The sequence below is a fragment of the Antennarius striatus genome, chromosome 10 (assembly GCF_040054535.1).
Source record: "Antennarius striatus isolate MH-2024 chromosome 10, ASM4005453v1, whole genome shotgun sequence".
In the NCBI taxonomy this organism is placed as follows: Eukaryota; Metazoa; Chordata; class Actinopteri; order Lophiiformes; family Antennariidae; genus Antennarius; species Antennarius striatus.
In genome coordinates this window covers 2,560,839-2,576,560 of record NC_090785.1, presented here as the reverse complement: position 1 = coordinate 2,576,560, position 15,722 = coordinate 2,560,839, and the positions used below count along the sequence as shown (strand labels likewise).

Below are 15,722 nucleotides of genomic sequence, written 5' to 3'. Positions count from 1 at the left end.
CAAGAAACCAAACTGTTTCCTACTTCTCTTCTACTACTTGTAGTAAAAGGCTTTAGCAGTAAAGTGCAAGACGCCCATGAAAATACAGACAGCCGTTGTGATTCGCCACAGCAACGTACCAGCAGTCGCATCGGACCGGCTGCTTTCACACACAAAGAGCCAAGGCCGTGGAGAAAGGGGGAAGTACCAGATGTCCTGCATCTACGCGACAGAGGGGTTTCCCATGCCGCAGACAAGAATCAAGCTGTTTGTCCATTTATTATCTTATCGCCTTATAAAGTTCACACTCGGACCCATCTTAAGTTGCAGTGGTAGAATCGTAAAAGTGGGAAAGAGTTGAGAAAGTTCGATATAGCTGCCTCCTGCATTTCCTGTTCAACACGGGACAGCAGGGCGATACAGGACACACATAGGGTCGGCGTAGATGACGCTCGATTTGTGCTTTAGGACATTAAAAAAATCTTTATTTAAACTTGCAGTCCACATCTACAAAAAAACTTTTCATGAGTTTAACACCGACGGCCACAGTCTACCATGCAATCAGGCAGAGATCATTACCATTCCTCTTCCTCTTCTTCGTTGGTATAAAGGAGAAGAAACAGGTTATTGCAATTTGGTTGAAAAACATCTGTCATTCAAGATTTTACCTCCTCACTCCGTGAGTTCTCACAATTACCGCTTGTGAACAAGACTGGGAATGACGGCCCGCTGCTGCTGTTGCTAGCTCTTGACAGAAAAAAAAAAGAAAGGAAGAAAGAACTGGAATGCATTGAAGGTCAGATTCCATGAGAGGAGTGTTATACAACCCCGGGGTGGGTGGGAGGACACAGGGGAGGGTTTTTCGCTCGCTTGCCTTGCTGACTTCAGAAGACACGCAAATTCCTCAGGGGTATTTATCTGTAGCCAGGTGATTTCCAGGCTTGACCGTCCTCTCTGTCGAGCCACGAGGTGCAAAAGGGAGACGGGGTGGAAATGGAAAGAGCAGAGGGATGTAAGCGTTTGTCTGTTCTCTGTGCAAACAAAGACTCTCAAGGAAAGGAAAGGAAAGGTTAATATTTACTGGATTTTGTATCTAGGCGACAGGTGGGAGCATCCCCAAGGAAGTGTGGAAAAGTTGCTGGAAATCGGGTGATGCTCAGGTGTTTTCAGGCTTAATAATTTCTCAAAATCAATCCCCTTTGATAGATTTACAGTGAGGAGATCTAGAGAAAGGGAATTGAATGGGATTGAGTAAAAGAAGAATGGAAGGAGTGGAAAGATTACAGTGTTTGTAAATGGATGAAGGAAGGGAAGAAAGGATTAATAAAGGAGGAAGGAAAGGAAAACTTTAACCAGATGTTGTGCGGTTTGGAAAAGTGGATGCAAAGGAAGGAGAAAAAATGATGGAACTAGGAAAGGAAAGGAAAGGAAAGGAAAGGAAAGGAAAGGAAAGGAAAGGAAAGGCGCTGGCGTCTCTCTCCCTCTACACACAACTCCGTCCTATACACTCCATATCACACATCTCTGCTGTCCATGTGACAGAGGACACAATGCTATCTCTGATGCCTAATCCACAGCAGCATGGGGATACTGAGAGGCTCATGACACAAATTGAACATTTCAACACGGCGTGCACGAGAGCCGTGCACGTCGTGTTACACTATCAGAAATCTAACTGACGTGTCCTTTTGTGCCAATTCCGCCTTACATTCAAGGGAAAAATGGAACACGGGATTGTGGGAGACATCTATTTTATGCCCTAAACCCCTTCAATAAAACTCTCACTTCTTTCATACCAGCAGCACCTTTTGGCGATAACAAAAGGAGGTTTCTCCGACCGCGCCTTCAGTCGGATGCATTGAGACATTAGCATTTAGATAACCCCAGCAAATATCAGACATGAGGGGATTGAAAAGGAACTGAATAAATACTGTGAATAATCAGAAGTTACATCTTGAATTAACATAGGTTTGTGTTTATATCCTTTAAAAATTGTTAAAAGGACGGCGACAACAACTAAAAACATCCGCTTTGTTTGGCTCCAGTGACACAAAGCGAAGCTGCTGGGAAATAAAAGCGGGATGTTTCACGCGGCCTGAGGCTAAACTGAGCTTCACTTTCGTTTCAGTGCGGTCACAGACGATTGGGAGTCAGACGTCATTTTCCTTCAATTAGGCAGACAAATGTTTCGCACGAGATGCTGCCTGAAAACGACACAGTCGATTTATCTGCTAACTATCATTATTATCATTTATTTATTACTTGGACACCACTAGTTTGACATAAGGAGTAAAATACTTTCACTTTAATGCCAATATTTTGATCTGAAATATAAGTTTGAATACTTTCCAAATGTTTCTTTATATTCTTGAAACAACTATTAAGCTTATTGGGTAATAAATTATATATGGTAAACCCTATGCCATCCTCTCAATAAGAGAAAATAAGTTTTTTTTAAACAGAATACAAATACAGGTGCACATTTCTAAGGGTTTTATTTCTATATTTCCCTTCTTATTCTTATATAGCGGTTTAAAAATGATTCCAAACTGGGAGGGCTGGTGGTTTGTGGCTTTTAAGGCCCATTTGCTTACAGATGGAGTCTTTACTGGTGACTTTCAAATTGGTTGTTTGAAGTCATGAAGTCAAAACAGGGATGTGGAAAGCTAGTGGTCTCCTGAATGACCACTTCCTGTTTGCACAAGCACAAAAAAAAAAGTCCATCAAACTGGTTGATATGTATGACAAACGTTCCGCCATCCCACCGACCGGAGTTCTGCCCCGATTCATCGCTCATGACTCTCCCCCCGCGCTCATGCATTATTTTCACATTCAAGGCCTCTGATTTGATTGGAATCAATCAGAGTGTGTGTGTGTGTGTGTGTGTGTGTGAGTGTGTGTGTGTTTGGAACCACTCTGAGATCAATCTAAGCTTCACGCTGACTGAGACGTGCCCAAAATATTCTCTTAAAGGGAAAATCCACCAGTCGGTTCACAAAAGCGGAATTCTCCCTTTTTCTTTTTATTCCTAAAGGTTTGTTCGTTGCTTTTTTTTTTTTCTTTTTTTTTATCGTGACAAATCTGTTGTCGATCTGCATTCTCTTTTCAAGTTACAGAATCCACATCAAAACCCGAGCTGCAGAAAAAGAAAAGACAAAACGTTGGAGCTGCAGGGAGACCCTGGAGCAATCAGTATTCCAGTCACCTGCTGCACAACATAAAGAGCATGCTAGCGAGGGGTGGACAAAGACGCCCAGTGCATATGGAGCCATGCACACACACACACACACACACACACACACACACACACACACACACACACACACACACACACACACACAGTCAACCACCCACATGCTTTCAGTAGCTTCATTGAAATAAATTGCTGCTTCTCCAGTGACCTGCGCCCGCAGCAGCTCCTTCGGCTCTGGCAGGTGGTGTTGTCGGGCAGGAGGGCAGCAACAGATGATTAAAGCCCCCGACCAAAAAAAAAAAAGAGGGCGAGGGAACGGTATGACAACATGGCTGCGAGTCAATCAGCAGGATGCAATATGAGCGCCTCGCCCGGATTCCAGGTAATGGAGAAGAAAACGGGGGGGGGGGGGTGTAGGAAGAGTCCAGATTCAACTCCCTCCCAAAACCAGAAGTGCAACTTCACTGGATGATTAAAAGGCTTTAAGAAGTGGAATAACTGGTCAAATCAAGCATTGCATGATGGGTAACCTTCCCTCCTATCGAGGGCCCGTAGCGACGGCGGCGGGTGGGAGTTAATATTTCAAAGTGTGAGCACCTCCGGATTCCTGTGATGTTTTCTTGGAAGTGGATATGAGGGGGAGAATAAACAAAGAGAGAACTCCAGGTAGACAAAGACCTGGTGAATGAAAGGTGCTACCGTGGCGACGAGAGGAGGGGCGGGCGAGGAGGAGGAGGAGGAGGAGGAGGAGGAGGAAGGATTTCTGATCTGTCACACGTGGCGTTAGGGAGCAAAAACAGCTCTGTGTGTTATCACAAGGGCGTTTTGTCATTGAAGCGTTTACTACCGCTGGACTCATGGCGTCAGGATCGCAGAGCCATTACCATTGATAATTGATGGCCTGTAGGTGTGTGTGTGTGTGTGTGTGTGTGTGTGTGTGTGTGTGTGTGTGTGTGTGTGTGTGTGTGTGTGTGTGTGTGTGTGCACGGACACCTATGTTCATGCATATATATTAAGCGTGTATCAGCGCGAGTCTGTGCCTCCAACCCCCATCCCTCAGTCACAACACTCACCTCACCCCCCCCCCCACACCACCACCCCCCCCACCACCCCCATCCCTTTCCTTTCCATCCCTGCCTGTCAAGAATGGGGCCTCTGATTGGGGGGGCCCTGAGCTCAGTCACCACGGAAACTGCACCAAAAAGCAAACAAAGGGGTGGAACGGAGCTGGGGGAATAAAGTGACACAAAGGGGGGGCTACCTAGCAGAGTGGAAGATTTCAGGAGCGGCTCAGACAAAGCCGAGCCTCCGCTAAATAATGAAGTAGACGTGGCTTGTTGTGGTTCTTACTAACAATGGTGCATCTCAACCCTCAGAGTCAGAATCCGGCGTTAAAAAAACCCAACACATATCAAATTAATCCCCCCCCCCCCCTGTTCCCATGCTTTTAGATTTGCTTCATTAACATATGCAAATGCAAACATTGGAGATGAAATTGAAAATTCTTTTTTTTTGCTTCTCCACTGCGGGGAGGCGTTGGGTGGAGTCGCTCCGAAGCGAACGCCCCGACTCATCCGTTCCCTTATCGCTTTTTTTTTTTTTTGTGGATTTTTTGTGGATTTTTTTTTTGTCAATCAAACCCGCTTTGGTTTGACTGTAAACCGATAAAAGCTTCAGTGCCGCTTTTTAATTCACATTGAAGCTCCGGCGTCATTATTACACGGGAGATAAATTCCATAAGCGTAACAATAAAAGGCAAAACAATAAAGTTATTAAGATTAGCTCTTGTCAATAAACATTAACCAGATTGGGGCAAATTAAACTTCCGAATCCTAGAATAACATGAAATCCATTACGGCCCGAGATGATGGGTTTTGAATATGATGGAAATGATTTATTATTTCCTTCACCAGAGGACCATAACGCTGACTGATGAGGAATAAAAGCAGACATGGGGACGTACAGGAAGTCATTGTACTAAAGCAGGGGATTACATTTTCTTTGGGGCCTGTGGTTGGTCCTATCCACCGGGACTCATTAAGAATGGCCTTGACATTAAGGACCCGCTCCCTTTCAACCTGTTTGCGGCCAAGATGCTGAGATCAAACGGAGTGCTATAGGTGAGGGCACTCTCAATGGCCTAAAGCTGGCCATTCATCCTTTTTAAGGACAGGAAATCAGGCTAAATGGAGGCCCGGCTCCTCCTCCTTCCCCGCTAAAGAGGCTTCAGAAGCTGCAGAGTTCTGGTAGCAAAGAATTTCAAGTGGCCATGGGCCTTTGAGGGGGAGGGCAGAACCAATAAAACCCAGGATTACTTGTGTCAAAGAAACACACCTGCATTTCATACATTGTCAGTGTTTTTTTTCCCCCCTCATCAACTCCAGGCGAGAGCTGGGATGGTTGTGTTCCACAGGAGTTTAGAACTCTAAGAAATGTTTCAGAATTTGTATTTGTGCGGTTTGAATTCCCCCGTGTAAATAAAGGCGTTTTGTTTGGAGCATCTTTCACATTTTCAGTTTTTTTTTTTTTTGGTTTCAGTTCCTTTGTTTCCTGCTCAAACAGGAAGTTTTTACTGTAACCGACAACAGACTGAGAGTCGTTTCATCCATATGTTCATCTTCTTACACACAGATTCATTTGACACACACACACACACGGTCACACACACATGTGTGTGTTTGAGTCAGAGGGACATTTACAGTCCCTGGTAACGAGAGTCAATAATGAATATCGGCTGTTTGAAATAAAAGAAATAAGAAATGAAAGAAGAAAACCGCGATATTAAAAAAAAAACAAAGACTTGAATGTCTTGATTGGCTTAAAAAATATTTTTTTAAAATAAATAACGTCAGAGAATGGTAACAATATCCACCATCTGACCTCAGGGCAAGACATCAAGAGGTGCTGCACTACCCCCCCTCACCCCCTCACCCCGTCCCTCCCCCTCTCTTCTTGACAGATATGATTGATTCCTGCACTAGTGGCTGATATGCTGTTTCTAATTTTAGCCGCGTTCACTCGGGGACCGTCGCAGCAACAGGTAACAATGGGAAGCGGAGCCGGAGTCCATCTGTACTGTAAATAGGCACTGATAAATTATTTTCCACGACAGGCGTAGGGATACGAGTGATGTAGCACGCCGGCCAACGCACTGCGCTCACACACTCCAGACGGATCCTCGGTGACGTGAAGGGAATGATGTTTGCAGCAATTACAGAGAATGAAATATGAGTCGTAAAAAAAAAGATGTCAGGGAAGCAGAAAGGATCCTGAATATGTAGTCTGATGACCAAATTAGCCCCCGCAGCAGGAAGGGATTACACAAAAAGGAAGTAATCCACCGCAAGGATACTCGAGCTAATCCGGCTGATAGCGAAAAAAAATCAAATATTGTTATTCTTGATGATAACTCCGTTTTTTTGCCTGTCTAAAATTGCTCATGCGGTGAAAATTAGTTCCCAAAACGACAAATTGGCTGCAAGATGTTGTTAAACTCAAACAGAGAGAGGATTTCTGCTTCGAACGGCACCAGAATATTAGTATAAAGCAGCTTTGTTTCCTATAATTCTACTGTTACCAGCAGACAGAGGTAGAGTATTTTCTGGACTATAAGGCGCGCCTTCAATGAATGGCCTATTTTAAAACCTTTTCCATATATAATATACTGGATTATAAGGTGCATTGTTGGTTTTTGAGAAAAAGAGTACTACAGACGCAGTATTTGCTTTGAGGATGTTTAAAAGCGTTCAGATGCGTCTTATAGTGCGGAAAATACTGTAACTTCATGAATGTGGGGTCATCGAGAAAATAGATTTTTTTATTTTTGTCTGTGTCGCACAATAATTTGAATCCCATAATTCTAGCAGGTATATGTAGGTCAGAGTCCATCCCGGCTCCCGTGTGTCTCCTGACCACAACTCTCCCTCAACCGTCACTCTTGATTAATCCGCTAATGCCCGCATGCAAATTCTCCAAATAGGCCCCCCTCGGTGTGACTGTACGGCTAATGGGTGTCAGCGGAGACTGTTTCGCGGCGTCATGCATATGTATGAGGTTGTATATTTAGCAAGCCAAGTTGCTTTTGATCACTGCGTGGAGAATGAGTGGGCTGGAGATGAATGGTGGTCCAGAGCCGGGGAACATTAGCAGCTGACCACCTGCCTTTCATACTAAGCAGAAACAACAGATGGGCCAAACGGAGCGATGAGAAGTGAGGATGGAACGAGAGCTTCATTAAGCAAAGGCTGTTTCGCTGCTTTATAAAAGTCTACATTAGTGTGACATCCACAAGGGGAAGAGGAAAATTCTCCTTCGCTTTCAGGCGTCCCCGGCGTCAGTTGTTTGCATTGTTTAACATGTGTTTGTGCTTATCTGACGGTGACCTTTAGAGGTCGCGTAAATCACAGCTCTTTCCAGCCGGGAGCAAAGGTGGAAGTACCGTGACGCTGTTCGTGAGGCCCGAGAGGATGTGGCGCCGGGATTCCACTGAAAAAGCATGTGACTTGGATACAGAGGGCGGATGGATACGACATCAGTGAGACCGGATCTCGTTCTCGTCGGTGGAGTGAAGACGTAGCTGACTTTTGTGTTTCTTTTCATTCTTTATCCTTATTTATGTAACTTATATATAATTAATTACATGCAGGTAAAAAAGATTTGTTTTGTTTTTTCATAATTTGGGGACTTTTTGCAAGGCTGAAGTGGATTAAAATGATTTTTTTTAAAATTGACCTACATGTTACTGTTGACTTACTGTTCGACTCTGCTAAAGTGACCTTAGTCGACTGCGATGTCTGTATGGTAGATAAAACACCACAATGTGCCCTCTAAGGCGGCACCACACGCTGTACCATGAGAAAAAATGCCCTTCCAGCCGAGAAAACATGGCAAAGTGCCCCCCGGGGTGCTCTTTCAGGAGACTAAATGTGATGCAGTGCACTAATTGGTGCCCCTAAAATAGAGAGAATATGACGCAGTGCCCTCTGGGGTGCCCTTCCAGCGGACACAACGTGATTCAGCGCCAGAAAAGCTGCCCAACATGCTGGAGGATTCGTGGTGTCCCTTCAGCCATAAATGGTTAAATCATTAACAGTTCAGTGTCGTTACAGAGGAGCAGTTAGAACATCTGTAGGACGTCCTTTTGTTTTTATATGAGCTTCCTTTCCATACATGCATGCAAAAAAAAATTGGAAAATATGCCTGAGATCTAGAGCAAAACTACCCAAATAGAATTCAATAAATGAAGGCATCGCTAAAGACGTTAGTGCAGCTGTAGGACAGGTGTTGGTTTCGTCCAGCGAGCTCTAGCTTATTATTTTCTATATACAGTATGTATGTATATATATATATATATATATATATATTTTTTTTTTTTTTTTTTTTTGCATTAACTCAGTCACTCCAGACTTCCTGTTCTTCTCTGTGGGTCTCTGGACACCAAATGTTTCTGAGGATGCTGGGACACATCTGGCGGCGCCGTATCTGGTCCGGTATTAAGAAGATTGTACCAATGAAGAAATCTTTCGATTAGAACTGGGAAATTGCTTCTGTCAAGACCACTCAACTGCGGGTGGGGGGGTGGGATAGCTCTTGCTTGAATTGGGTCTCAATTTGAAAAAGAGGAGTAATCTAATGTGGCATCTTGATAACGTTTATCACGGGGTAAGAAAGGGAGGATATGTCCCGGTGCAGAGGAGTTTGGGTTTGGTCTTCCTTGGTGCTGACTGCAGACAAACCTCTAATGCATTGAAGCTTTTGCTATTATTGGTTGCAAAAAATGGGTCCGGAGGCACAATTTATTTTTTTACCCCCTTTTGTCCTGCAGATGTAGCCCACACAAGCTCCAATTAGGCTTTCTGGATGTTTATTAAGCACAATCAGAATGAAATCTGCAACAGCGGGCTTCTAACCGAGTTGGGGAAACTGTAACTCACTCTGTGGGCTACCGTTTCCTTATAGAGGAAATTAATCCTTCTTGTAAAGGACTCAGGCATTCCTTTTCTAACCATTTTAATGGCCGGTGCCTCCTGGTCAAGAGGTGTTCGCTGGATTGACTAATTCCGCAGGATTAGTCGTCTGCGGTGATGATCCTGGGCAGCCAAACAAATCTGACCTTATGGTGCAGAATCTTAGCACGACTATACGTTTACCCCCATAGGAGGGGAGTGGGGGGGGTGGTCCTGTCAGGGGATTAGGGAGAATCAGGCATTCAAGCACACCCCACTGATTTCAGATTCTCTTTCTTGACTTGTTTAACAAAAATTACTGAACAGACAGGTGGGGGGGGGGGGTAAATACCTGACAAACAGCGAGGGAGAGAACATTCAGGACGAGGTGAGCCTATAGACTGGAGAGCTGAGCAAACTTTGTGGTCCGGAGATGTTTTTTAAGTCTCCAAGGGCCTCAAAGCGAGTCCAGAGGAATATAAGAGCAAAAAGGAGGATATGCTAGAGCTGGAATACACAAAACAGAAGCGTCTCGCGTGTCAGGTGATGCTTTATTCCCAGCAGGATTAAGGTGCATATAGACACTATCCAACTTTCCTGGCCTGGGTCATTGACTCCCTCCTATATCCGGTTGATGAAAGCCCTTATATTGCCTGCTCTAAACACTTTCCGGTAGAGAGATCCTCCTGCAAAGATCCTTTTGTGATACTTTTCTTGTACTGGAGAAAATACCACCAGTTCTTTTCTGATTGCCGGAGCGGAAAACTGGGGTAGAGGGTGAATAATTGGAGAGAATGAAACGACATTGATTTTGACATCACCACCTGGTGCACAAACATGCATTGTATTTCTCTTTTGGTGGTGGTGGTGGTGGTGGGGTCTCTCCACAATAGAACGGTGCATGCTGTGATTTCCCCCTGACTAGCATGCATGGGAGGGGCAAAAAAAAACAAAGTTTAAATGTAAACAGACCAAATGAACCAATCAATAGACACAGCTCGCCCCCGAGGTACCGCTGAACGACTAATAAACAGAACATCGAAGGGGGTGATGGAACGAAAAAGGAAAAGAGCACCGACGACAGAATCCCAATCGAGGGTGGGGAAAAAAAAAAATTTGGAGGGAGATGTCCGGGAGGTGCTCCGACCGTTCGATACGATTTCAGAGCGCCGACGCTGCAGGTGCAGAAAGATACGAGGACGTCAAGAGGAAATGTAACGGAACGGTGGGAGGAGGGGGGAGCTGACAACTTCCGAGATACAATTCATGATTTTCTGCCTCCTGGGAGGCCGCCGTTAAAAGCAGTAAACAAAGACGGCTGAGTTACGAAGTTGCACAGGATTATGGGAGTTGTAAATAATCATTATAGCCGATGTCGGTGTAGGTTTTTCATTCATCCTGGTCGTGGTTATTCAAAGTTGTTTGAATCAATACACTGGACTTTAAGAAAGATATTTAAATTCCCATTTTTAGTCCAATCTGACTAAAAATCTTCATCCAAACAGCAAAACGGAATTAAACTCAAAATTATTTTCTGACGGCTCCAATTCTGCACTAATTTCACTGTATAGACCCGGACTTCAGTTTGAAGTGTCAGCTAAACTGGTGTCCCTTTTGTGTGTAAAAACGTGCAAAACATCTCCCCCAATGGAGATGAATTCACCCCCCCCTCCACTGGAGGACGGCTTCAGATAATAAAGAGATGGATTATTTCACGCACCTGCATCCCATCCACTCTTTGTCAGAAAGCTGTTTTTCATTTCCTGGCGCTTCCCGCTCTCGTAGATCCATGGATCATATCGCAAGCAAGGATGTGTTTAATTAGATATCAGAGCTCTTGATCATGTGCAGACAGAAGGTCAACCAATCGCGGGGCAAATGCGCAATTAGCTTTTTAAGAGAATATGTATTATTGCTTTTATTTGTAAGTCTATTTTTTTTTAAAAAACTATCCAACCAAATAGATGCATTGACCTCGGCACCTTCGGGCCTCCTCCCCCCACCCAAACGCCCCCTCACTTTTCATCAACCACAGGGGCCGTCAACATTATCGGCTTTACGACACAACCGCTAAGCATCACTGGGTTCCTCAGCTTTCAGTCCTCTGACCATATTGTAATGCTCTCACTATTAAAAACCATTTATGACTGCGATGACCGGAACGCGCTGAACAGGTCTGTCATCGCCGCCGCTTTGTTGGCGTCAGCTCAGCCAATCGAATGTGAAACGGCTTGCTGGGTGACCAAAAACCCCCCGACGGGGAACTTTTGAGGCTGAGGCATTTGGTCCGGACGGACAGGTGGGTCCACCGGAGGGGCAGGAGCGACACGCAGAGTCTTTGAACGCCTCTCATCTGGAAAATGTGGCCGTGGAAGAAGTGAATGCGACACATGAGTAATTTAATCTGCAGCAAAGCCTGAAAATCGTTCTTATTCTTTCTGTTGCAAAGAAAGTTTGCAGTTCAAAACAAACTAAAAGTCAAAATGCTCTAAAATAACTTAAATAGTTCCAGCCTTGAAAAAAAAGTCCCAAACCCTCTAGTCTCCTTTTTAAATTATGAAAAAAACCAGACTTTACCTGTGTATAAGTATATACAGTATAAGTTATATAAATAATGATAAAGAATGAAAAGAAAAGTCAAGTACGTCTTTACTCCACCAACAAGAACGAGATCCGGTCTCACTGATGTCGTATCCATCCGCCGAGGCGTGGTAAAGAACGAGATCCGGTCTCACTGATGTCGTATCCATCCGCCGAGGCGTGGTAAAGAACGAGATCCGGTCTCACTGATGTCATATCCATCCGCCGACATGTGGTAAAGAACGAGATCCGGTCTCACTGATGTCGTATCCATCCGCCGACGTGTGGTAAAGAATGAGATCCAGTCTCACTGATGTCGTATCCATCCGCCGACGCATCGGCATCAGATTAGAAACCCAGAATCCACCTGTGAGTTTGACACGGATCAGCGATCGTGGAAATAATCGACTCCACACGGACACGGAAGCAGTTCACACACACCGATCAATCACCTGACTCACCAGCGCCCTAATGATGCTGTTGACGGTAATGAGGAAGGGGAACGCGCTCCTGAAGAGAGCTAACGATGCCAATCATGGCGACATCACGCTGATGCTCGCCATCACGTCGGCGAACGAGTCATCGATTAACACGGATCTAATGTGTGTTTTTATGTGGAGAGCTTCCTGGTTCCTGATCCGTGAATGAAAACACCATCTGCAGCGTCTCCAGGGTTTTCTGACGATATTTGCCCCTCGGCGTCATAAAGTGCCTCAACACTGCAAAGAAAAGAGGAGAAATTAAGTACACAGGATTTTTAAAAAAAAATCCAAAACGTGATTTTAAATATTGGTAGAAAGGGAACAATTTGCAAGATTTTTGGAGCTTGAGTTTTGGATGACATCAGAATAAATTACTTCAAAAGAAGTAAAGACCAGATCCAGGCTTAAGCCTCGAATGAATACATAAATTATCTGATTCATGATAACACAGAAAGCCTTGTAATATTTTTTCTTCTTCAAAAAAAAAAAAGCAAAAAAAAAAAAGCTGAGAAATATGAGATAAATGAAAAACCTTGATTTATAGTCAAGGAGAACGAAAAAAACCCCATTAATCTGAAAGAGATTTATTTGTGATGCACGCTTCAGTTTGAGCTCGCTGGCAGCTTTAAATATCACCCTCCATCCTCCAGCTGGTTGCAAATCTGGTTTCTGGTTTTCCTTTCTATATCTAAATATTAATAGTCTCCATTACACGAAAATTACTTTCATCTCTGACTCACCATGGAGGGATTAGATTTTAATCAAGGCATTAAATATGACTTTTCTTCTCCTGCAGATGGGTGAGGATGGCAGGCAGTCAATTAGCATCATGCTCCGTTTGCGGTCTGAAGCCTCGCCTCATAAAGTCTTTGTTATCCTAGCGGCTGTGAAGGCATAAACAATAAGGGAGACACGTGGAGTGGGGGGGCGGCGGCGTGATGATTAGCTTCTGTCAAGCTTTAGTGCATCGCGGCAACTTTAAAACAGGCTTTTGAAAAGAGATATTTTGAATGAATGCATCAAAAACTGCACTCATAGGAGCTGCCGTGGACTCAAACTGGTCATGTTAGCTCGGAGGCTAATTTTTGAGCAGGTTTTGCAATTTGAGAAAGAGAAAAATCCAGCAGCTGTTTGACGCGGAAAAACTCATGCGACGCATAAATAAGATATGCTTTATTGATCTTTAAACTGGGAAATTTACATTTATAAAATATGTAAAATGTGTCAGCTGCAGATTTGTAAACACTTACAGGTGGTCATGACCCAGAAGTATCAAAGAGACAGACGGAAGAAAAAGAATAAATGAAGTTTTGCAAACTTTGAAAGCTTTTGCATACGTTAAAGCTGTCTGTTAATGCCTGTGGATTTATTTGCATGTATTTCACATTTCCTTGTCTCATGTCTGGCCTAGATTTAAGATTAGATTAGATTAAAGTTTTGCAGAAGTAAGTTTGGGCGACCAGAACATCCACCGCTTGTGTTTTTCCACCTACACCGACCCTGATGGCTCTGGATAGAATGTGTTCCATCACTTTCTGCTCTGCAACCTGCATGAAATCAGAGCGAATCCCAGGTGAGATCAATGGAGGCTGATTGAAGGCGCACAGCTGGGTCGCGTCCCGTCCCTCCGCCGGTCTGACGGGTGGATATTTATACCCAACCAACAGAGGACTTGTCGTACGCTGCTTGGTCTTCTGTGGCTCAACATGGCTCTGCTTGTCGTTTTCATTTTGGGGCTGGCGATGCAAGTTGTATCAGGAAAGCGGTTTTTCAGTGACAAGCCAGGCTGTTACCAGCCGGTGCCCAGGAATCCTGACTTTGGGGTAAAGTAAGTCACCATAAGGTCCATTATTTACTTATATCTCCTTCGCAAATGTCTTGTCACCTGCAGCTCTTAAACCTCTGAAGGTACAAAGACTTGAGCCTTGTGTTTCTCAGAACCGCAGCCCGTCCTCATGAACTCCTGAACCTCGCTAAGCTGCCTCAGTCCTGGGACTGGAGGAATGTGAACGGTGTGAACTATGTCAGCACGACTCGCAACCAGCACATCCCTCAGTACTGCGGCTCCTGCTGGGCTCACGGCAGCACCAGTGCAATGGCAGGTGGGCATATCCCTCCCTACAATCCGGCTTGAGTCGGAATATAAACTGTTTTCCTCTTTTTGTTGCATTTATTGGCAAATTTAAGCATTGTTAAGAAACCTCATAAGGATGAGGTTCAAGTCTTGCGAACGCTTTCCATTCAAGTTGGAAGAAGGGGAAGCTGTGTGGTGTCTGGAGACATCTGAATTAGCGTAAAGGTGAACTTTGCATTAATTTATTCATTAAAACATCTTAGAACCTCAAAACTCCCAGATCTGCTGCAGTAAAGCAAAAACATTTCTATTAGAGACCAAACAAGACTAGTTCAACTTTGTCCAAACTCCCTTTTTGCAGTGCAGCCTGGCTCTGAATATCGGCTCCAGACTTTTTAATCGCGTGTAGAAAATGTTTAAAACGATGCACTGTGATGTCACCATTCCCTTTTTTTAAATGTATTTTTCCAGATCGTATCAACGTGAAGCGGCGAGGCGCTTGGCCGTCCGCTTACCTTTCCGTCCAACACGTGATCGACTGCGCCGGCTCCGGCACCTGTCACGGAGGAGACCACGGAGGCGTGTGGGAGTACGCCCACAAGCACGGCATCCCCGACGAGACCTGCAACAACTACCAGGCCATCGACCAGAGTGAGGCCTCGCGTTGGGGCCCCCGTCGGGGAGATGGATGCATATTCTTTGTTTAAATTAAAACTTCTTCTTCCCCTCAGAATGCAACCCGTTCCATGTCTGCGGAACGTGCTATAAATCTGGGAAGTGCAACACTTTGCAGAACTACACTCTGTGGAAAGTGGGCGACTTTGGAACCGTGAGCGGACGGGATGATATGAAGGCAGAAATCTACGCTGGTGGGCCCATCAGGTTTACAGTAACTTCCTTTCTTGGGGGGGGCCCACCTCATGGAGCTGTGTTAAAGCTGTTCACACAGAATTCCTTCAGCCTTGATTAGATCATATCAAGATTTCACTCGTGCTTAAAGAAAAAAAAAAGGTCCTATTCTCAGATTAAATCTCCTCTCCCCTCAGCTGCGGCATCATGGCCACTCCAAACCTGGACGCGTACACCGGGGGCGTGTTTTCAGAGTACGCCAGGACCCGTCACATCAACCACATCGTGTCAGTGGCTGGCTGGGGGGTAGAAAACGGCACCGAATACTGGATTGTACGCAACTCCTGGGGGGAACCATGGGTGAGTCTAACTCGACGGCGACTTTTCTACTCAAATTTGAACGTTGGAATTGAACGTGCGCCTGGAATGTTGATTCTCTTCTCTCCAGGGTGAGAAAGGTTGGCTCAGGATCGTGACGAGTGCCTACAAGGGAGGAAGCGGAAGCTTGTACAACCTTGCTCTGGAGGAGGACTGCATGTACGGAGACATGATCGTACCGTCCACCTACCTGTGAGCGGAGCTGATGAGGATGATGCCATTTGTGATTTCCTGTTGATCAA

General features: G+C 44.8%; 1 protein-coding gene across 1 annotated transcript; it reads left to right on the top strand.

Annotated features, from left to right (window-relative positions):
• Window positions 1-13,884: 13,884 nt before the first annotated feature.
• On the top strand, window positions 13,885-15,722 carry LOC137602929 (cathepsin Z-like). The gene is made up of 6 exons (XM_068326048.1): window positions 13,885-14,007; window positions 14,118-14,281; window positions 14,725-14,904; window positions 14,985-15,135; window positions 15,300-15,462; window positions 15,551-15,722. Exons 1-6 carry the CDS (start codon window positions 13,886-13,888, stop codon window positions 15,674-15,676), a joined length of 906 nt encoding a protein of 301 aa, XP_068182149.1. The 5' UTR covers window position 13,885; the 3' UTR covers window positions 15,677-15,722.